General features: G+C 39.9%; 1 protein-coding gene across 1 annotated transcript; it reads left to right on the top strand.

The window, feature by feature from the left end:
* Positions 1-4,038: 4,038 nt before the first annotated feature.
* Positions 4,039-17,577, top strand: card14 (caspase recruitment domain family, member 14). The gene is made up of 20 exons (XM_063477330.1): positions 4,039-4,252; positions 4,493-4,630; positions 4,716-5,041; positions 7,093-7,200; positions 7,347-7,466; positions 7,771-7,896; positions 10,080-10,229; positions 10,317-10,436; positions 11,408-11,508; positions 11,974-12,029; positions 12,448-12,508; positions 12,955-13,180; positions 13,265-13,391; positions 14,847-15,087; positions 15,199-15,262; positions 15,371-15,482; positions 15,618-15,782; positions 16,205-16,323; positions 16,601-16,716; positions 17,370-17,577. The coding sequence occupies exons 1-20, from the start codon at positions 4,039-4,041 to the stop codon at positions 17,575-17,577; spliced, it is 2,898 nt and encodes a 965-aa protein (XP_063333400.1).
* The last annotated feature ends 5,545 nt before the right edge of the window (positions 17,578-23,122 follow it).

Genomic DNA, 23,122 nt, shown 5'->3' with positions numbered 1-23,122 from the left:
TTGGTATATAAGGTGTTTGTTCTGATATGCCGTGTGTAGTTTCTGGCAAATGTGGTTCTGTGCGTTATTCTACTTGGTTTTGGTCTGTCCAAAGGACATTGTTTCAGAAGTCTTGTGTTTTTTTCAAATGCAACTTTGCAAACCCAAGCCATGCTGCCATGTATTTTGAGAAGAGGCTTTCTCCTGGCAACCTTTCCAGACAGTCTTTACTTGATCATTCTAGCTCTAGTTGTACTGTCATTAACTTTAACACCTAACAGTTCACACTAATAATGATCAGTCCATCATGTCAATTTTATTAATAGCTCCTGACTGTTACTAATCCTTAATTCTTATAGGAGCAGTAAGAGTATGATTAGTTTTCCACAGGCCTGCTTCTGCATCACGGTGTGATATTTCATGGTGTATACTTCATCTGAGGTTGCATTTGCCGAATTTTAAGACGTGCTAAGGACCAGATTACATTCGGTGTACTATAACTGTTACCAACCCTGATTGGAGTGTTTGGTAGATTATCTCTCTACTGTCAAAGGTAAAAAATAAAAAATAAAACAAAATCAGAGACCAGTCCTAACAAAGAACAACCTCAAAGACCACAAATCAGGACAAAGAAAGAACACAAAATATTCATGGCAAAAAAAAGTAAAGAAACAGCGGGGACTTGATTTTTTTCACAATGTCAAACAGAACTGGAATGAGGAAGCTTTATTTGAAGGTCATTTTTGTAACTCTAGATTTCAAAAAGGCAAATCACCTCTAAAAATACTTCCAGGAGGAAGAGATGGGGCATTATTTATCCACATGCCACAACCTGACGGGCAATGAATGACCTAAAGCGCAGAACATGCAAACATCCACATGCACATGCATCCAGTTTGATACAACTTATACAAGTATTATGCAAAATTTTCAAAATGTATAAAAAGAGCATATTTTCATGATTACCGTTTATGGAAACTTTCACGTTGGTAACACCAGACTGAAATAACCAACTCTCAGTCACTCCAGATCATGTCTTCCTAAATGCAGGCCTCAGTTGTTGGAATGATGCCACTGATCAAAGATATTTTCATGATTGTCACATTTCAGCAGCCAGTGTGTGCCAACAGTTAACTGCAATGTTAGTGAACCTTAGAAAGATAATGCTGCATAGCTACTGCTCATCACACATGCAATCCTCACTGGAATTTCTTTTTCTCCAGAAAACCGTTGTTAATATGTAAACTGCAATTACTTGTTGAGCTTTTACTGTTAATGTGTCTAGTTATTAACCCCAATCCCAACTCTAACCTTAACTCTATCCCAGGGAATCAGAATACCGCTTTTTTTTTTTTTTTTTTTTAAGATTGTTCTCTTGCGAATCAGGGAACAAATACAATAATGATTCTGACTGACACACATCAATGACTGTCAATTTTTTATTGGTCTAAAACTAGAGTTAATGTAAAATTAACACCCATAATCACTCAGCTGAATTCAATTCAGTTTTATTTGTATTGCACCAAATCAATTCAATTTTATGTAAAGACCCTACAATAATAGATAAACATCAAAACACCATGAAAAATTCCTAATCTGAAATGATCTCACTACCATCCTTTTACACCTCGAAGCTGACCGTGCTTTAGGAGGCTTTGTTGGTAATAATTATTAATGATTTGTTTTAAAAGATTTACAAATGGTCTTTACGGACAACTGCAAAACCCATTTTTTTCTTTTCCTTCTTACAGTGAGAAATGTGGGAGTTGGAGAGAGGTTTTGTTCCCCCACATCTTCTTTTATTACACTTTTGTTTGTCTTGTATATTATTATGCATCTTCTAAGGGGAAATTCCTAGTATTGAGCCGTCCCCATGGTGTTACGTGATGTGCGAGATAAACAAACTGTGCATTGTTGACAGAAGCCGGTTGGGTTACTGAACACTGGATCATGTACTGTAGAGAGCAGGGCTTTTGAGTTTTGCAGAAAGCCAGGCAAGAGGATATTTTGTTAACTGTCTTGTCAAGGGGTAGTGAACTTGTGGACTGGACATCTGCGACACACTTATTTCTCGCTCACAATAAGAAGACTTTTGCTGTTTAAAATTGCATCTGGTTAAATCCAGAGAAAGCCAAGTTCATGTTATTCTCAAATGGCAAAGAGTTGTTAGCTATGTCTCCTAAGATTAAAACTATTCAAGGAACTGAAATTGAAATGGTCACATCTTACAAGTATCTAGGGATCATTATAGATCAGAATTTGTCATTTAAAACTCACATTCAAAGACTTGTGTCGAAGTTAAAACTAAAACTAAGTTACTTTTTTAGAAATCAATCCTGTTTCTCCCTCCAACTGAGAAAACACTTGATTCATGGAACTTTTTTACCTTTATTGGATTATGGTGACCTGCTTTTTATGAATGCACCTGCCCACTACCTAAAGAGGTTGGATACTGTCTACCATTGTGCTTTACGTTTTATTACTGGCTATGGAAATCGTGTACATCATCGTTCTTTGTATGCTGCTACTAAATGTCCATCTTTGTATATTTGCAGACTCTCCCATTGGTTGATCTTTATCTGTAAATCTCTCCTTGGTCTGGTTCCATCTTATTTATGTATTTACATGTGTAAAAACCACAACCAACTACAGCCTTCATTCTCACAATATCATACAATTGATTGTCCCAAAAAATCTGAACAGAATTAGGGAAAAAGACTTTTAAATACGCTGCCCCTGCTTCCTGGAATAATCTGCAGAAGGAACTGAAATTATCAGAATTGGTTACGTCAATTAGAGGTTACATTCATCTTAAAGGAATGAGAGAATAACTCTTTTACTCAGTGTGACTGTTTTTGATGTCGCTCTCAATTGATCTGTTATTGTATTCACATGTTCATACGGGATATTGTATTTGTTTTAAATGTTATATACTTATGTAGTACATGTATTTGACTTTTGTTGCCATGATGCCAGGTCTCTCTTGGAAATGGGATTTTTACCTGGATAAATAAAGGACTAATAATAAAAAATAAATACAGTTTACTGGCAGATGTTCGTCGGTCTGTTCGTCGGTCTGTTTCTAAGCTCCTCGCATGACATTATGTCTCAGCTGCTGTTATAATTTTTCTTTTGCGGTTAAAATACGTTCTTAGAAAACACCTACATGCCCATTTATCCTGTTTGAACCTGGTGAGTTCACTGGTTGTGACATCCTCCATAGTCTTAATGCTTGTATATATATATACTTTACAGTAGATTGCCCTGATGTCTTCCAATTGTTTGCATAGACAGTTTACAGTACAGCTGACAGTAAGTTCACACACAAGAACTGTAAGTTAGCTATTATTACGAGGAAGGCATTATCCTTGTGATGACCACAACTGAGCTTATTTCCTTCTTTAACACAGGACTTTGCACTTTGCCGCTTAGTGTTTGCTCCTGTCAGCACTGCGGTGTGTGTGGTGTGTGTTTGCTTTTGTGTGATTAGAAATTATTAAGGTGAGCTCAAATGGCATCCAGCGTTTCTCTGTAAGCGAGAGGCTCTGTTCATCAGTGCCATAGGCGCTCTTCAGTAAACAAATCTCTGCCTCACTCATTAACAGAGGCAGGGGCTCCTGTGTGTGGCGCGAGTACACACCGAGCTAGCTGTTCAGGGTAAACAAACATTACTAACACCCAGAGTGTAAATATAAGAGATGGGCATTAATCATGGCTTTACTGACTGATTGTTTTTGAGTGTGTGTTTGTGTGGGTGTTAGTGACTATGTGTGTGGGTGTTTTGTGTCCTTTAACTCAGTTTGCATCAGCCTGTGAGTCGAATCCTTGAGAGCTTGTCTTTCAGGTTTTCCTACACGCCCACACGCCAGCACTTGGATATAAACACCCACTGGGCGTGGAAAATGCCTGACACGTTTATAGAACAGTTTTTCCTTTTAGAGTCAGTCCGCTGCTCTGTCTGCAAAAGGTGTGTGCTCAGTCCACCTGCTCCACTGAGAGCTGTCATCTCTGTGGCAGCCAACATCCATTACGCTTTAAAACACACTCAGTAGACCCAGCATGGCGGAGGAATGTGTCCCTGAGGATTTAGACCTGAAAGAGATGGGTGAGGAGGAGCTGTGGGAGCTGATTAATGACAACCGCCATCGGATCTCGCTAGGAGTGCGACCGTGCATCTTGATCCCGTACCTGAGGCAGGCCAGGGTTCTCAATGAGATGGACGAGGACGAGATCCTTTCCTGCCACAACCTCACAAACCGCTGCATGAGAACGAGTGAGATTTTCATTGTTTTCATGGATTTTAAAGTCAGTTAAAACCCTGTCCATGAGATGATACAGTAGACTGCTGAGTTAACCACTTAGAAAACTGTAGCAGCAACATATAAAATCATCATGTCACACAAAAACAAAATTCTTCAGATTTAGAATTTTGATTATTTGCATCGCTGCTGTTGCTTGATGACATTAACTCAAAGGTTAGTTTGGAAGTCTTATTGTAATCTACTATTTCTAGGCCACATGCTGGATCTGCTGAGAACCCAGGGAAAGAATGGTGGTATGGCCTTGCTGGAGAGCTTAATGATCCACTACCCAGCACTCTACACCCAGGTGACTGGGCGCAAGCCCAGCACTGAGCCCTCAAGATTCAGTGGTGAGTGGCTCAAAGTCTTTGTATGTCTTATGGATGTGTTTGTTCTCTTTGTTCTGCTGACTGCAATCCTTGCACTCTCTTTCAGGCCTGATAAAATACTCAGAGCTGACTGAGTATCTGGTCAGAGCCGTCACAGGGATGCAGAAAGAGCTGCAGGAGGCCCGTAACGAGGCCAGCAAATTGAGAGCACACTGCGCCTCTCTGGAGGCGGACATCAGTCAGATGATGGAGCAGGAGATGAAGTCCAGAACCCTGCGCACCGACAACGAACGGATCCAGAGACACTTGTGCTCTTTGCAACGTGAAGTCACCAAGCTGAAGGATGAGAAGTGTGACTTGTATATTCGCTACACAGCAGCAATCGAGGAGAAATCAGCTGTGAACGGGCGGCTCCACGAGCTAAACCTTCAGGTCAGCGGATGTCATTAGAGTCTGTTTGTTCACTGCAGGAGACCTTCTGTCTGAGTCTCAAAGCTGTCATCCCTGGGGAAAATCCTCAAAAGGCTGATGTTAAAGAAGTGAAATTAAAGCTTGAAAGGATTAGACAGTGCCAAGGGAGGCTTTTGTCGTTTTGTGTTCACAGCCTGAAAAAAAGTTGTATACTTTGCTGTGGTAAATGTTCTCCCGCTTGAGACTCAGACTCAAGTGACACCTCACAAGTAATCTGAGAAGCAGGTATTTAGCAAAAAGTCTTTGCTACATACAGGAGCCGTGGGGTTTAAGTTACCAGGCAGAACAAATGAAAGGCAAAAGTGGGAAGTGTTCAGGATCTTTCCTTCTGTAACATGTCACACTTTCCTTTTTTAAATTGTACTCTAATGATTGAGCCATCCACTCAAAATCAAAGTCCTTCTGTCCTCCCTACAGAAAGGGCTGCCATATTTATCCTCAAGCAAACATAACAAGCAGGCTCCACAGTTCTTATATGCTCCATTTGGTTACACCCTCATAAATGCATATACCTTTTTTTTTCTTTTAACTTTTAATCTTCAGATTTGACCTCTGCAGATTCAAAACAAAAGCATATTACAAAGGACTTTTAACTGGTTTCCTCTAAAGGCACAGCAAAAGCTCTAAACTGCACATATAGGTGTTGTAAAGCTACTTCAGTATCTGCAGTTGTTCCTCCCACAAGTCTCCAAATCTTGGAGAAGTATAGTGCTAAATTGCTGCTGTTTTTGTGTGAGACAGTATGTAGGCATGATCCACTCAGGAGTGAAAGGTCATTTTGAATGTGGTCATAAAAGTCTTTTTTTCTAAATAACAAAATTGTTATTTCTATTATATTTCCCAGAAACATTGTTTCCAAGTTGATTTGTGTTTAGTATGAGCATTAGTAGTTGGGTAAGAGAACATTTTGTATGACAGTAAATATTCATGTTTGAAAAGACTTTTGTTTAGAAAAACAACTCTTTTAATTTATTGAGAGTTTAAAATAACTCAGAGTTTATCCTGACTGTGTGGTTGGTTTGGTCAGGACTGACCCCAAGCAGTCGCAGCAGATGGCCCCGCCCCTCCCTGAGCCTGGTTCTGCTGGAGGTTTCTTCCTGTCAAAAGGGAGTTTTTCCTTCCCACTGTCGCCAAAGTGCTTGCTCATAGGGGGTAATTTGATAGTTGGGTTTTTCTCTGTGTGTATTATTGTAGGGTCTACCTTACAATATAAAGCACCTTGAAAAGACTGTTGTTTTGATTTGGATAAATAACACTGAATTAAACTGAATTGAGCTGATGGGTAACAGAGAACTTGGTGAAAGGAGACCACGAAAGAGTCCTGTTTACTTCAATCATGCAAGGATATCAGAACTGACTTCAGATCATCAGAACTGTTTTGTCAAAGTCATTTCACCTCTGTTGTTTTCCAGCTGGTCAAAGTCATTTGATGAAGAGAATATATTTCTCCTTTACTAGCATCTCTATCATTGAATCTAAAATCCTTGTCCTCACATACAAGATCTTGAAAAGTCAAGCCGAGGGTATTTAAAAGTAGAATAGGATGCAAAGCCTGGCCTCTCTCCTGTGAATCCAGTTTCAAGTTTGGATTTCTCTACCTTTAAGATTAGGCCTAAAACATTCATTTTTCAAAAAGCTTGTAGTTAGCGTTGGATCAGATGACTGTGAACCTTCCCTTAGTTCTGCTGCTGTAGTCTCAGGCTGCTGTGGGCTTCTTATGATGCCCTGAGCTTTTCTTTTCCCTCCACTGCTTCTCTCTCGCCTTGTTTTCACACAACATTATTGCGTTTAGTTTCCAGTAAACTCTGAACCTGGTTGCTTCCCACTGTCACCAAGTGCTTGCTCATCAGGGGATGGGGGTCATCTAATTGCTGAATTGAATTGAATTTTCTCCAGTGTCTCAGATTTGCTGATTTACTCTCTTTGTTTCTTACCACAGACTATAAAAAAAACATAAAACACCTAATTAGATGTACAATGTCTCAAGTCTTGTTTGTCTTGTGTGGTGGCAGGTGTATCAGCTGCAGACTGAGCTACAAAATGCCCAAGCAGAGAATGAATTCCAGAGGCAGCAGTCACTCAAGTCTGTTTGTCCTGAGTCACCACAGCTGCAAGATGAAGTCAGGAGCCTGCGCTGCCAGCTGGCGAAGGCAGAAAAACTAGACCCCGTGAGCGCAATTGTTCTTTTTTTGTTTTTCACTTAAACCATTTTTTCACTCATATTCTTTAGAAGGTGAAATCTTATTTGCTGCTTCTGTTGCATCAGGCTCGTCAGGACATCTTGGCTCAAGACCTGGCGGAGGCCATAGACAGTCAGGTGGAGCTAGCAGAGCAGCTCCGATCATACAGGGAGGAGAACGAACAGTTGCTCAGAGACAAAAAAAAGGTGTGTTTGTTTGTTTTTCCTTCAGTGGTTACAGTAACCGGACCAGGAAATGTCATACAAATTCAACCAGTTATCTCTGATGGAAAGTGACCTTTTCAGACTCCCACTCAGCATCATGATGGGCAAAAGTATTCAGCTGCTACTTGGAGAGTGTGCAATTTGTTAGTTATTGTTACCTAACACTAATATAAATAAACCATGAAACCAGGAATACCACATACTTCTTTACATAATAATTGACTTTCTAATGTAACATAGACTTAAAATGGAAGCTAAATTGTCAAAATATGCGTGTATTTGTCAGCTCTTGGATCAGAACGAGTCTCTGAGCCTCCAGGTGCAGCAGCTGACTCAGGACTGCAAAATGCAGCAGCAGAAGAGCGCTGTGATCCAGAACCAGATGAAAGCGCTCCAGGCCGAGAGAGACCAGGTAAGGAATTGATAACGGTGCCTCTAATCAATCTTTCCTGAATTTGATAAACAAATGAATTAACATTTTCAAGCTGCATTTTTCTGTTTTAGACTTTACTTTTACGGAGAGCATCGGTTTTGCTCTGGTTCATTGTTGCATTGTTTCAGTGCTTTAAGTGTCAGATATTACGCCGTTCTTCTGTACTTGTCTGTTGTGTGTGTAGGTGTGTGTCTTTGATAAAGGACACAGTGTACGCGCCTCTCTGTTATAAATAATACCTTTTTTTAAAGGAGCGGTATACTGTTTCTAACATGTATGTTCTTACCTTCACATGAAACCATCATGAAGAAATGATCCACTTTAAAGTCATTTAACATCAGCTGTCACTCACTTGAACCCTTTCCTCTGAAAACAATGAAATGAAAAATTCTACCACACCCTAAAAACTGTCAGATTGCATTTAACAGCATTGAACTGCTTCACTGAAGCAGAGGAATTTGATTTGTTAGACAAGTCTCGAGTGCGATGGTGTGACGCACACACAAGCTCGAGGAATGAAGGTGTTGGAGTTCCACAGCACAGAATAATTAAGATCAAGACAGTACCTTCAATTATAGAACTACTTCTGTAGGCATAACATATTCAGACTTACACTGCTTATAGTTGGCTTTGCTTGTTTTTTAAAGAAAAACTTTAATCTAGTGTAATTTGAAATTGTTTAAAAAAAATTAAAAGACAATCAACTAATGACAAAAAGACTTACTTTACCTCACTGTGCTTTGCTTTCTACATGTATATGTATATTTGTATTTATTTGATGCTGCGCACAACATTTCCTCTGAGTTTTCATAACAAGTATTCTCATACAAAGAAAATAAAAAAATGCTCCTATTCCTACGAGTATTTCCTTGGAGAATCATGTTAGGCATACAGATGTCCACTTTAGTGTTTCAGTAAGAAACTGTGTCACCAAATGCAGGTTTATCACATTAAAAGTTTAATTGTTCAGGTTAGCCCAGATGGAAACTCTTTAAATCACTGATTTTTCTCCCTTTTTTCCCAGTTTTTGAATACCGTCTGAAAATGCCAAAACATAAGAACTTTTTTTTCATGAAAATTATCAGAGCGCGATCAAAGTATATCTTACACACCTGAAAAATATAACTGACGCATTAACTATTTAACAAAGCTGTTTCCCAAACTAGAGCTTCTGATGCTGTTGTCGTCTCGCCCAGTTGTGCCTTAAAGTCTCCCACTTCCTGTTCCACTTCCTGTTTTCTGGTGGTGATTTAAAACATAATTGGACAATAGCTTTCCTAATAATGAATTAGTAACTCAGTGTGCCATTGGAACACCACAGAGATGTTTTCCACAGCATGTCTTTCATCCTGTCTTCCTTCTCTCACCCTAACCGGTCGCAGCAGATGGCCCCCCCCTCCCTGAGCCTGGTTCTGCTGGAAGTTTCTTCCTGTTTAAAGGGAGTTTTTCCTTCCCACTGTCGCCAAAGTGCTTGCTCAGGGGGTCATATGATTGTTGGGTTTTCCTCTGTGTGTATTATTGTAGGGTCTACCTTACAATATAAAGCGCCTTGAGGTGACTGTTGTTCTGATTTGGCGCTGTATAAATAAAATTGAATTGAATTAAATTGAATTATACCATATATTTCATTAAAAATTATAAATAATTTAATGTAATTATATTAATCATTCATTTAAAACCGATCAATCTGATGTCATAAAGAACATTTATAAGTGTTGTGTTTTGGTATTTATATCCATATGAGGTTTTTCAAGTGAGTGATGTATTACTCATGATGACTTGGAAATGCAGTACTTCTATTTTTAAGTTTCCATCGAGTATTGTTCCAGAGGTGTGTTTGCTGAAAGGTGTTGAAAAATAGATCGCTGTCTGCTGTTGACGCCGCTTTGACAATCGACTGCATACCACATGCTTGTATCCAAGCCAGCACGTACTTTAGTATCTCAGCAAACAGTCCTCGGGGACACGTGCAAGTTATGGTGATATGTTACAGGTGGTGCATGACGGTTTTTTTTAGTTGTGGTTATCACCGCTTTGTGTTTTTTACATGAGGCCTAAACTTGGCTCAGCTGTGTCTGTGTGCCTGACTAAGAATCAAAGTAGTTTCATGCACAGTCAGCTAAACGGTCTTAAATAACTGTCAATCATTCATGTGCTTCTAGGCTTATCAGTCCAGGGATGAGGCCCAGGCCATGATCGCACGTGTCCTGGCTGAGAAGGACACCCTGAGGTGCCAGCTGGTGGAGCTACAGGAGAAGGTGTTCAGCTTACAGAATAAGCGCAGCTCTACAGAACTGCACCAGAGTTCCGAAGTAAATTTTTTAAACACACACGTGCTCACGTATGCACAACACTTAGAGGAAAATGCTATTACTGACTAATTTCATGTCTACCCTAAGGAGACGGAGGGCAGCTGGGATAGTCTGAGTTCCAGCAGTGATGAATGCCCCGTATCATCTCGACGCAGACTCTGCCGCATGGATGCAATTAATCCTTCAATGGTTTCCTGCAATTCAGAGGTGTGTGAGTGTGTGAAATAGCTGTGAAATGCTCTGTTAATTTTTTCCCACATGTAATAATATAATCATGTATTTTAAATCTGATGTTTTTGTACAGCTCTCCAGTTTTAAAGAATAGAGTTAATACAGTCACAAGGATTAGGGTCAACTCGTAGAAGTTAGATGAGGTGGAGGCGAGGCTGTGGCTGGCTGATGTGTGGAGTGGCTGAGGAGTTTTTGCTTTGTAGACTGGAATGATTCTAAGGAGTCATCTCGGGCACAAAGAAAACAGAGCAGACAAAAAGCAACAAGAGAAACTAGGGCTTATTGTCCAGCGGCCTGATGAACACTGTGGCCACTTTGGTAGACTCTGTAATGCAGTGAGTAATGGATGAAATCTACAGCTGCCAAGCTGAATAGACAAAGAGTAGGTGTGGCCGGTCAGGTAAACAGTAAGAGTGACTAAAGAGCCACACCTGAGCACACCAACACAAATCCCTCTTTTCTTCCACTCACTGCCAGCAGAGGGTGGTTAGATTAATTTCTAAAATGGACAAAATCTGTAGGATGCACCTACCAGTCGTTGTTAGTGCTTCCAACAATGCACCCAACAGTTTTATAGTTATAGTTTATAGTGGAAACTCTTCGCCATGAGTAAAGGTTATTTATTTATGGCGTTCAACTGCATGCAACCAATATTAAATTGGGTGCTGGCACATTATCAGTGGGAAAAAAGGTGAGATGGAGACAAGACCAGGCACTAGTGACAACCACCAGAGTTCAAATACCAACATGTGTAATCGAAGCCTGATAGCACTGCTCTTGAGATTAATAATGAAAAACCCTGACATATCAGTTAACCACAGTGCACAGAGTGGTATGTTCCTGCTTTCTCATTCAAACTATACACTTGTGACATACTGTCGCTTTTCTTGCAGTCATGATTTTATGTTCTGTGTCTGTTGGCCGTGTATATTGGCTTGTGTGTGTAGTGTGAAGATGGTGCTACGTGTAGCATGCGGTCCCGAAACGCTGAGCCTCCCAGTCCGGACTCTCTCCGCCGAAGGAAGGAAATTCTGTATGCAGAGAGCAGGTATGCCTGTGTTTCCTAGAAGTGCATATCAAAATCTCATAATTTCTTACTGACATTATGAGATTTTGGGAAACATTTCACCAGAACGGATGAATGAGCAGTGTTGCTGACCTCTGCATTCCTTTCTGTGTTCATATCATGGCACAGTTTCAGGTTGATTATTGATTTACAGCAGAAAAAGAAAGACAGAAGAAAAGTGCAATCGACAGCTAATTAAAGAACACAAGTTTGTTGAGGAGCCACAGAAGTTCAATTGAAATCACAAATTGAGTAGACTTTATATACCTGTCACAGTGTCTTGCTGTTGTCATAGCAACCCACCAAACCAGTCTGTAGACATTATCTCCATTTATCACACGCTTCTTTGCGAAGTAAACTCAGTGTAAAATGCATACCGTCATTGTTGTGTGCGTCCATATTTGTTGGATCTGATAAGGGCGTTTGTCTGTATTTTTTTTCTTGTAGCTCAGAGGCAGCAGAGACTGACAGTCTATTGGACGACTTTGTGTTGCTCCCCAGCGGTGTGTATTAAAAGCATTATTCTTCTTTAGATTACTGTATATGTGTGCAGAGATACTAGAAAGAGACCTTCTTTCCTTCTTCCTCTCACCCACAACTGGAACAGCAGATAGCTGCCCGTTCCTGAGCCTAGTTCTGCCAGATTTTTCATCCGGTTACAAAGGAGTTTTTCTTTCCCACTGTCACCAAGTGCTTTCTCTGTTCTCCATATTTCTCATAGGGGATCATCTGATCACTGGTGTTTTCTCTCTATTATTGTAGTACATTCTTTACCTTATAGCTGTTGTTTGAGGGGAGTTTCATTAGCTTTTGTCCCCTGTTGTGTCTTTGCCAAAGTAGAGTGACACATTAACCCCGACACATTATTTCCTGGGAAACAACCCTGATGTCTAATCATTAAACATTCTCTCTTTTGTCCAGTGGTGAACGAGAGCATGCAGACATTCAGGCTTTCCTCTCATAGGAGGTCCAGCTCTCACAGGTGAGACAGTGACACGAATTTTTAAATAGAATTAGATGCTACTCGACCCAAAGTGTATGGACACTTTTAAGGCCAATCATAAATCTAATGCAGGCTATTAATCATGGGACATACGGGACATTGTTGATCACTAGCTGGTGAAGTGAAAACAACTCTTCACCAGTTGAGAATTTTACACCACAATAAAAAACCTCCTCAGTGTCTCAGATCACATTCTTCCACACTTACTTCTTACACTTAGTAACTTGGGAACATATGCCCATTTATAAAAAAAAAAGTGCTCTACAAATAACCGGATATTGTACTCAAATGTGAGTGTGCACTGCTGTAGCAAAATCAGTCCAGGAGAGCAGGTCCACTTTCTATTAATCCCAGTGTGCAGGAATTATTTGTAATTATTAGTGATCAATATTTGCTAAAGAGTTTGAATAACTTCCCTAATTTTCTATCGTCGTCCTGTCAAGATCCTCAGTCCCTCCCTTCCTGATGCGTTCTCGTCCAAAAGCGATCCGTGTCAGTGGCAGAGTTCTCAGCATCTCCTTCCAGGGTGAGGCGCTCCTCAGCCAGCTGGCAGTAGTGGGGGGCAATAAGACGGGAGTGTTTGTGCATCAGGTGACTGAAGGCAGTGCAGCTCACACTGTTGGCATCAGCCCCGGGGCTCAGATAGTGGAGGTAGGTGCAAATGTGTGCGTAAAAGCAGTTTTTCTCCTTATCACCTGTTGTGAAGGTGAGTCTCACCACGCTGTTGGTCTGCAGGTGAAGTACGAGAAGAATCAGAAGGCTCTGAGGATGGTGCTGGAAGATTCCACTTTAGAGGAAGCCATGTGGGCTCTTGGCCAGGTTGCAGGCATCTGTCATCTCTCCCTCCGCCCCAGGCAAGATGGTACGTCATATTTCTTGTACTGATTCATCGAGAACTTACACATGAATTGCGTCATATTTCCATATAACTTGCACCATAACCGGAACACCATTTTACTGTAACCCTGCATCGCAGCCTTCTATGTGGCTTGGCGTGCCTCCTGAGAAATGTGACTACATGTCGGGTCAGTGCATACCACAACCACTTAAAGGCTGCGGTATAGGGATAAAAAGAGTTTCCTGTTGCTACGCAAGTTAGGACGTAAATTTCCCGCAAAGTCTAAATCAAGTTTTAGTCTCATCTTGAATCACTTATATGCCATTTTAGTGGAGATGTTAGATCTCGCTCTATGACATGTCTGCAGTCTTGAAGCCAAATTGTTCTCTGTTATTATTTTCTTCCACACTATTATCTAAACTTACTGAAGCTGTAAACATGCCCATAAACATGCAAGAGTATTGGCAGTACTGTATTATACTTTGTGTTTGTTTTACACGCGTAGCTGCGAAATAAGACTTTATTGTTACAGCTGACTTCAGGAAGGAGGCTGCTTGTTGACATTAAAAGGATGCCTGACATGAGGAAGTAGAAACTGGATATGATGAACATGCTGCATTCATGAGGGTGTTTTTGTTTTGCGTCACGCAAAGAATTCAGCTCTGAAACCCTATCATTTGGAAAAAGTAAACCACATTTTTGGCACGTATCCAAAGACAGAACATAATAAAAAAGCAGGCCCTGCATGGTTGACATAATAAAATGATTGTTTGTTTGCTATTCCCTCTCCTTCACGCGTTGCATCACAAACTGGTCTTTTAAATGTTCTCAGCAGATTATTTATGCATGTACATGAACTCAAAGTTCTCATGTATTCAGAAACCACACCTGATTTGATTTCCCTGTCTTCTTGTGCACATCTGGCCCACTCTGGCTTGGATGCTACTTTGTGACTGCACCCTGCCAGTCCACTTCTGACCACTTCTGCATTTTCACCATGACCCTCAAACTATCGAGTAAAATCTTAATTTTTATTGCGTGGATCATTGCTCGCGAGGAGAGCAGGGTGTTCAAGAAAGTTCAGTTTGAAGGAGTGCTGTTTTTGCTACTCTGGAGAAGCTCCAGCCCTCATCACAGACACACAGGTGTAAGTGATCTAAACGGGACGAGCTTTGAAGGGGATCTGATAAAATAAGGTCTAGTATAGGTTTAGTTTTTATCGGTGAATTTTATAAATGCATCTTTACAGGTAAGGCATGTGCTTATGTTGGCTGTGAGGATTAAGCATAGGAGGTAATAAAGTACAGCTACCATGAAGGTATATTGTTCTTTAAACTTGACATTATGGCAGTTCTGCATCACTGGAATGAAATGTAGAGCATGTACAGCAACTGACATCAGTTCTGAATATCATCCACATGGTGTAATCCACTGCAGAGTGTCAGTCCAGTGGTTTAACTTCCTCTTCTGTCTGCTCAGACTACGAGGCGCTGCTGCAACAGCTGCAGAGCAGTGAGACATCATCAGGAGACTCCTTCTACGTACGTGTTAACATGTCCCTCCCTGCCGGCCCCGGAGGAACCCTGGCTGTGTCCTGTAACGACATCCTGCATGTGACGAACACGCGGCCCGCCGGCACTGAGGACTCGTGGCACGCCAGTCACGTTCACCCGTGTCAGCAGCTGGACCTGCAGAGTGGAACTGTTCCCAATTATTACAGGTTGGTGCACTGATGAATGAAAAGTTCAGGTTCACAAAAGGCAACTGTGCACTCTTCAGATTATTCGAGAATGGAGTCAGATCACTACTCACTGATTTCTTGATGTCACAGGGCACAGCGGCTTCTGATTCGAGCTATTGAGGATATGAGCTTTGAAGCAAAGAAGTCTGAAAAGGTAAGAATAAACTAAAGCACTGGTTTTTTGTTGCTTTGTTTAGTTTTTTTTTCACAAATTACATCTTTCCCCTAATTAACTCCTGGGAATATTCTTCTGCTTCATCAGGGTGAGCGTGTGATGACCCAGAAGACTGTGAGGATTGTCAGCACTGGGCGCCAGGGCAGGAACCCACTGTGGGTCAGCGTGGAGGAGGAGAAGAGCGCGAGTGCAGAGTCAGGTACAGTAACCCCAGTGGTCACAAAAGAGCAGAATTCCTCGGGGCCACATATTCTACAAACAGCCAGTGAATCTCAGCATTAACTGCACTTAAAAAAGAGATCTACATTTGCACTGTCTATTCTTTCCACTCTAGATGCAACATCTGCACCCAAAAGTTGTGTAACTCTCATGCCCTACACCCTGGTGACGCCACGCTATCCGCCTGTCTGCAGGCCTGTCCTGCTGCTGCCCTCGGTGCTGGGACGCATCCTGGACAAGAAGCTGGCCAGCTGGCAGGGCTTTCAGCTCTGTGAGCCTGGTAAGAAATGCTCTGTTGATATAAGCTGACATGAAATCTTATGTGAATCTCGGCTACAGAATAAACAGCTGAAGACAAATTGTTAGATAAGCAGGAGGGACACGGTTTCCTGAGCTGACTCATGTTTTATGGGCAAGATTGCTCATACACCTCCCACTCTATTTCCGATTTCATGCTGTAATGGAAGCGTAGTAAATACAATGAGATGGGTTTGTGTGTTACTGTAAACCAGGAAGGAAATAAATATCAATAAAAGAAGGACAGCAGCCATAAAGTGTAAATCTTTACCATCATTACAGCAACATAGGTGTAGAATATTTAGAGGAAATAACAGGCTACACCAAACGAAATCAATTAATGTGTGTTTCCAATAATACACAGAATTATCTTGTGTGTTATAATCTCTTTCTTCTCTGCTTCAGAGGTGCTGAGCTCCAGTGAGCATGCAGCTCAGCTACAGAGGTCTGAGATACTGGAGGAGGTTGAGCAGGGCGGGAGCCGCTGCTACACCCTGCAGAGTGTCGAGAAGGTCATGAAGAAGGTCAGAGCAAAGAAGGAAGCTGTGGTCAACAAACTGTGTGCAATGCTAAAGAGATGACGGCCAGTTGAGCCACAACTTTTGTACAAATATGAATGAGATTTATGTTGTAAACATTACATTTTGGTTATCTGATGACTTTAGCACCATCATCAGGTTTAAACCAGTATTTTACTTTATCACAGTACCAGAGATTCTTTAAAATGTATTTCATGTAACAGCACTGCGCTTAAATCACACTTAAACTAATTTTCTTTCTTTATTTCTTCATAACCTGCAGGGCATCCACTGCGTGCTGCCATTAGGCCTCGACTGCGTGCGCCGGCTGCAGCGCTCTGAGATCTTCCCCATTATCATCTTCATTGGCCAGTCTGCACGTAGCGCACGTAAACTGAGGTAGATTCGTCTTCTTCATCTCACGCAATGCCACCTCATGCTTCTGATATTACATTTTTCTTCCGATCGTAAGCAGCGAGAGAATGGGGCAAAAATAATGAGTCAACATTTTTCCCGGAAAACCTTCCTTGTTTTTCCAGTTAGACTCCATGGCACACAGATTCATTCACAAATATCTTAGAGTTGTTATTTAACTTCATATTTTCAGACAAGTAAAACAAAATGCAAAAGGAACTGATGTATTCATGTATAGAGTTTAATGGTAAAATCAATTTTCTAACTAATTTCACCTTTATTAGTGCAGCAATAGCAGAGACAGGAAATCAGGGAGACATGCAGCAAAGAGACCTGGGCTGCTCAACCACTGAGCTCAGCTGGCACCCACATTTTTTTTAATTGTTGAATAAAGAGCCCAGGCCAGTTGTGCAATTATGCCTACTAAGCAAACAGATTCTCTCATACTTACAGATCAGTTACTTCGACTGTATGTACAAAAAATATCAGCTAAAGCAAAACATTTTCCTTCCTATTCTATGTGAGAAACTTTTAGAAAAATAAATAAGTGTAAACAAATGTGTTGATATTACTTCATGTTAATACAAAAATTCATAAAAGCAGGAGGTTATAGTTTATTTATCTAACTTTTACGTTAGGTCAAAGCTGCACCGTCACAGTCAGACAGAGGAGCAGCTGCTGGCGTGTTCGAGGAGCGAGGAGCCGCTGCTGGACAAGCTGCCGTGTCTGTATCACAGTGTGGATCCAGAATCCTGGTGTGACCAGACCTCCCTGCTGACCAGCCTGCGCACCATCATCTGGGAGGAGCAAAAGAAGATTGTGTGGGTGGAGCCTGACCTGTGGTAGGGCAAGAAAAGGCAACAGATGAAAAACTCAGAGCATTTATGTAAATAATGTAAATTTCTTAAAGGGCTTTTTGTTCACTGGATCATTAAAAAAACACATTAATATTAAAAGGATAAATAAGCTTTACAAGAAAACTTTTTGTAAACACGAGTATGTATCTGTGATACTTTATGAGTAACTGGAGGACCATTTAGTGTGCATGTAGCTGCATTACTTACTGAGAAACGTGTTTTATGCTGCACGCTGCCTCCTTTTTTTGACTTATTTGTTTAAAACAAACATGTGTAGTGTCCTCTAAAGACACAGGTTTTGTCATGAAACACACGCTTGCATTTACTGCATCTGTACAAAATGTTGTAGATAATTTTTCATTTTCTATGTTTTCTTGCTTACATGCTGTGTTTTGTAAGTCACACCCTTGATTTAGAATAAAATAATAATAATCTGAGCTGTTGTGTCACGTGGGGTTTCAAAGTGAGATTTCATTGGAGATGGTGCATTCTTTGGTGCGAGTGTGAAATGAAGTGCTGTAAGTACAGATGAGTGAATGTTGTTTGTCGTATACGGGACGGCGCACGCCGGGCACTATGAACACATTTACAGGTTGTTTTTTGTTTGTGTTTTTTTAAATTAAGCACAGCTGCAGAGCATCATGTGATTGGTTTAGCTTGTCACAAACAGCCTGTTCCTTTAATTTTTTGACCTGTGTTAGCAGTAAATCTAAACAATATCAAAAGACGTTGCTGACTTGTAGAGGAAGTGAAGAAAAATCTCTCCAGGTTTTGGATCTTCAGAGAATATCAGCGCAAAATAAATCCTCATGCAAATATCGAAAAAAGGAAGGAAAAACTCAAAAAGAAACTTGTCAGCTTTTGCACAGTAATACGTTTCTATGGAGCAGATGTAAAGAAGTCTTATTCCTTGTATCCGTCCCTAAAGCCCCTCACTGGTGCCACACTGTTTGTCACAGAAACTCTCAGAAATTTTCATCCAGATTGGTCCACTTGTCTAAGAGGAGATGGGGAATGTATAAACATGTATAGACGCACTAGAATCATTATAGTATGATTATTGTTATTATTAGTGAGCATTGTATTTAAATGTTCATTGGTCACATTCATTAATCAACTGAAAGCTTTTTCAAGCAGAGACACACAGCATTTATACATTCAAATGTGAGAATTTGGTGTCTGCCTATAAACTTGTATTATTTATTGATCTAATGGAAACATGGACAACAAACCAGATGTTAATCCAACAAGTTTATTATCATGGAAATTTAGGAAATTCATTTAGGAAATGAAATTTAGAAAAATACGTGTGAACTATGCTTTGTTTGCCGTCATTTTCTTTAACCCGTTCTTTTAAAGACTGTAAGCTTTGGGATGTAAGGAGAACATATGCTCCAGATTCCAGACTATGTTTCATCACATGTTTTTGGAATGTAATTCTGAAAAAGTTTTCCACAGGTGACAGGTCTCCTGCTCTGACACTGGGACCCGGTCATATGCCAGTCCAGCACAGGAGCAGCACAGACACACAACCTCTTATTCCACTCTCACATTCACACCGCGGGTGAAGAATCGCCAGTGAACCCTGAAGGATGACGTTGGACTGTGGGAGGAAACCGGAACAGGGCAGGTGGCGCTCCAGGGATTTATTTTTGAGTTATTTTGATGTGGTACTGCCACCTAGTGGACGAAAGGAAGAACTAAAATGAAAGAACAAATATAGAAATGATTAACCGAAATTATTGTATAAAGTTGAAAAATTAAACGAAAATTCTGCTACTAAAGTTTCATAAGAACATATTTATAATGATCTATTTTATATGCCGACAATAGAGGACGTAGACAGTCATAGTTTTCAGACGGACAGACTCATCTATTCTCTACAGCCTTAATCAAGACTACTGTTTTTAGTTGTGATGAGGCTTGCTGTTTATGCTTCAGTGCAGACAGTCAGCAGTAAGGTGACCCTTTAATAAAAGTATTCAAGATCATCATGTGGAGGTGGTGCAGCTTTCTTGTTTGGTGGTTTGTTTGTTTTTCAACAGGATATAAATACCTGTACCAAGCTGATTGGTTCACATTTGCACATCTTAATTTTTAAGTGACATTTGCATTTTAAGTTTATACCCTGATTACATGCATATAATGCAACGTTTTCCTATTGCAGTATTTTGTATGGAGCGTTTTTCTATGTTTTTAACAAAAGGGGGAAAAGGGACATTTAATTCAACCTAAGATGATTTGTTTTATTTTGCACATGGTCTTACTGGGGTGATCTATAGTGAAATATGCATTTATTTATTTATTTTTTTGTAATGTACTGGAAAAGCTTGAAAATGGACATTGAGTGCTTAAAAGTGCTCGAATTTGACCCTGGAAAAGGTGTATAAACTCTGTGTCCAGTAATGTTTTCTGTGGCTGCTTTTCTTTTGAAGCGTCTTTTAGGTGAAAGACGTCAAAGAAGACGTTGCTTCATAATATTCCTGCAGTGTTCAATTATATTTTTCCTACAGATATACATACATTTTCATGAGATTAATAAGCTATATGAATAAGGTATGACATTTTATAGTTCCCACTTTGTTTTGCATCTTATTCATATTTATATTTTAAATTGTGAAATAATATTAAATTGACTGTAACTGAATGATACTTTTTGTGCTAATGTAACAGATAATTTAATGCTATATTTCTAATAACTACTTTTGCACCTGGATAAAGGTAGCAAAATTGGTACATAAACTCTTGTAGGATTACTTTCTTTGATAAAACTTTAGCCATTTAAAAGATGGTGGCCATTTCCATTTTTGGCTGTCAAAGAAACTGAGCCCCAAGTCCGCCTGATGCATCCATCTGGGTTTGCATTTGTGCTCAAGTCTTAAAAATGTGTGTTGATATAGCTTGCAGTGTAAAAAGTGCTTTGAGTGCTAGGTAGGAGTAAAAAGTGCTATAAAAAATTACAGTCAATTCATCATGGCTAAAGTAGGAAAGGGAGGAGTAAGGGAGAACGCTAATTAACTTGAGGATGTAGTGAGTAAACCAATATAACAAAAAGGTGCATTAGTTGCCTTGCAGAATGAAAATTCAGTTTAATTGGCAATTCTAGTTAGTTTTTTGTACATAGGTCTCTTGAGAAAGAGATCTCAATGAGACTATGTGAATCCATTTTGGTTATTAAGTCTCTAAATTATTGATTTATCAGAAACTGTCATTTTCTTTGTTTGCTTCTTTAGTTTTAATTTAAAAAAATAATTAAAAATAGTTGGGAAGAGAAATCACCCATACATTTTGTAGTTATTAATGAGGTTGTCACTTGTAATTTCTGTTACACCGATGAGTCAACACTCTCTCAAACCAAGAGCTGTTGATCACAGGCCTTGGAGTTCAGGTGAAAACGCAGCAGTGTGGTGACAGCTGGGTCAGTACATCACCCTGAAGAGAGTTTCTTTGTAAAACAACATGTCTTAAGGCACTTCAAGTAGAATCGATACTTAGGAGTCACAGCCAGAGAGTAAAGAACCAAATCTGTACCACCATCAACGCACAGAAAAGAAAAGCGTTGTAGCTCATTTTTATGTCAACAGCTGGATCAGTGAGTTCAGAATGTTTCACCTTAGACACGTTAGGTATTTATACTGCTGCATTTGTTATAAAAATATAAAAACTAGGGACATTTTTTGAAGATTGCCAAGCATGCCATTGAACACAGTGGAGTGACATGGATGAACCTCAAGTCTGCCTGAAGCATTTGTTGTGCTATGTTTTAGTTCGGCCCAGGGGGCCAACGTGGTTCAGTTTTACCTTACAGTTTTGCTGTTATTAACCAAATATGATGCAGCATATTAAAACCAGGTTAAAGTCTACATATTGTTCCTTTTTTTTCTACATTTGTTTTTTATCTCAGTTGATTTTTAAGATTCCAAATTGTGTCTATTCCCTGAATTATTGTGCATTTGTGTGCAAATAGTCATTTATAAAAAGTTCATAAATTGTTAAAATTATGAAAAAACTATAATGTTTCTACAAGAAACCATCAGTTAACCACAGTCTACACAGCATTACTGCCACATGTTAAAGATGGAAGAGTTGTTACCATTACTGAGGAGGAATATTTTGTAGCTGACAAACCAGGATGCACCACAAGCATATGTGGCTGTGCTGAGCTTTACCCTTACAGATGAGAGGTTTGCAGCTAAACAAAGTAGCACATTGTTTAGGTGCAATTTATACATCAGAAACTGTTAAACTGCATTTTCCATGCATTTTTAGGTGGTAATCAACGGAAATAAAGTAAGAATGCAGTGACATTCTGACTCTCCACTCCCACCTAGTGAAAGTTTTGATTTTTGCACTGTTCAAGCTACAGTTGAAATTGTGGTCCTCACAAAGAACTCAAAACTCATGGACAACACAATATAATTAAGACATGTATAGGTGTGTGTGTTTGCTTCTGTGCTGCAGAGGGGAAGTGTTTCCTTGGACTCCGCCTTTGTTGATTGCACACCTGAAACTGCTTATTACAGCTGGGCTACTTAAGGCTAGCGCTTTCCCAGAGGTCATGCCAGATTGTTGCACTACTTGTGCTATCCAAGCTGATAAACTTGTTTGTGCTAAACTTACCTTTCTTTCCTCTGTTTAGATGTGTTCTGCATTGAGGAGAAATGTCAAGACAGGGCTAGAGAGTCTGAAAAGACAGATGCTTGCCTGTCCCTCTGCTTTAGCCAAGCAGTGAAGCCCAGTCTGGAAATGACTGTTTTCACTGCTCTGCTTGCAAACAACTCAGTTTAACTTTTACTCCTGTATTCCTGTTTTTGTCCAGGTTTTTTTTATTGTGCATGACAGGTTGTGTGATTGCAGATTAAATTTAAATTCCGACACGATATCTGACACAAAGGAACACCGAACCCTGTAGAGCAAGAAAGTCAAAATATTTTATATCAAGGGACACATGGAGCCCACTTTGATCCTGAGTGGGCCGGACCAGCGCAACTCTGCTTTCTTAACTACGCATTTAATTCCTGAGATATCTAAATATAAGTAACAGAAGAGCAGCGTATTAGACTTTCTATAGAATAAGAAATTTGTCACCATGACTGTTTGGGCTTAAACTGTAAGAAATAAATGTGTAAAATTACAGTAAATATTCAGTAAATATTCAATAGACTGTCCTGTAATTATAAAACTGAACTCACAGAAAAAGTCCTTTTTTGTAGACAATTTATAAAAAACAAATAAACAAATTTCTATAATCAATAGTGAAAAATCAGGAACTTTTCAGTTATTTAGTTACAGTAGTGTAGTGTGAATGGCCATGTAGGGAGGTCTTCATTCACTCAAAAAACTGGAGAACTTATTAAAAAAAATTTAAAAGTCCAAAAATATAATCTCTTTACATTTTCTAACGCCATCTAGTGGCTTTAGAAAATGCAAGTCCAGAGTCTATCCAAGGCCTGTTGCAGACCCCGGGCCTTATGTTTGACATCTCTGCTATAGAGGGAGACGTTTTGACAGTCATGCAGCAAATTTGTTCATTT

The sequence above is a fragment of the Pelmatolapia mariae genome, linkage group LG6 (genome assembly GCF_036321145.2).
Source record: "Pelmatolapia mariae isolate MD_Pm_ZW linkage group LG6, Pm_UMD_F_2, whole genome shotgun sequence".
NCBI lineage: Eukaryota > Metazoa > Chordata > Actinopteri > Cichliformes > Cichlidae > Pelmatolapia > Pelmatolapia mariae.
Note: the sequence above shows the minus strand (reverse complement) of the source record. Positions and strands in the feature narration are given on the sequence as shown.

Coding starts and splice junctions, on each gene's coding strand:
- card14 (XM_063477330.1), top strand. CDS start 4,039: ATGGCGGAGGAATGTGTCCCTGAGGATTTAGACCTGAAAGAGATGGGT. Junction 4,631..4,715: donor TGAGCCCTCAAGATTCAGTG/GTGAGTGGCTCA, acceptor ACTCTCTTTCAG/GCCTGATAAAATACTCAGAG. Junction 10,437..11,407: donor TGGTTTCCTGCAATTCAGAG/GTGTGTGAGTGT, acceptor TTGTGTGTGTAG/TGTGAAGATGGTGCTACGTG.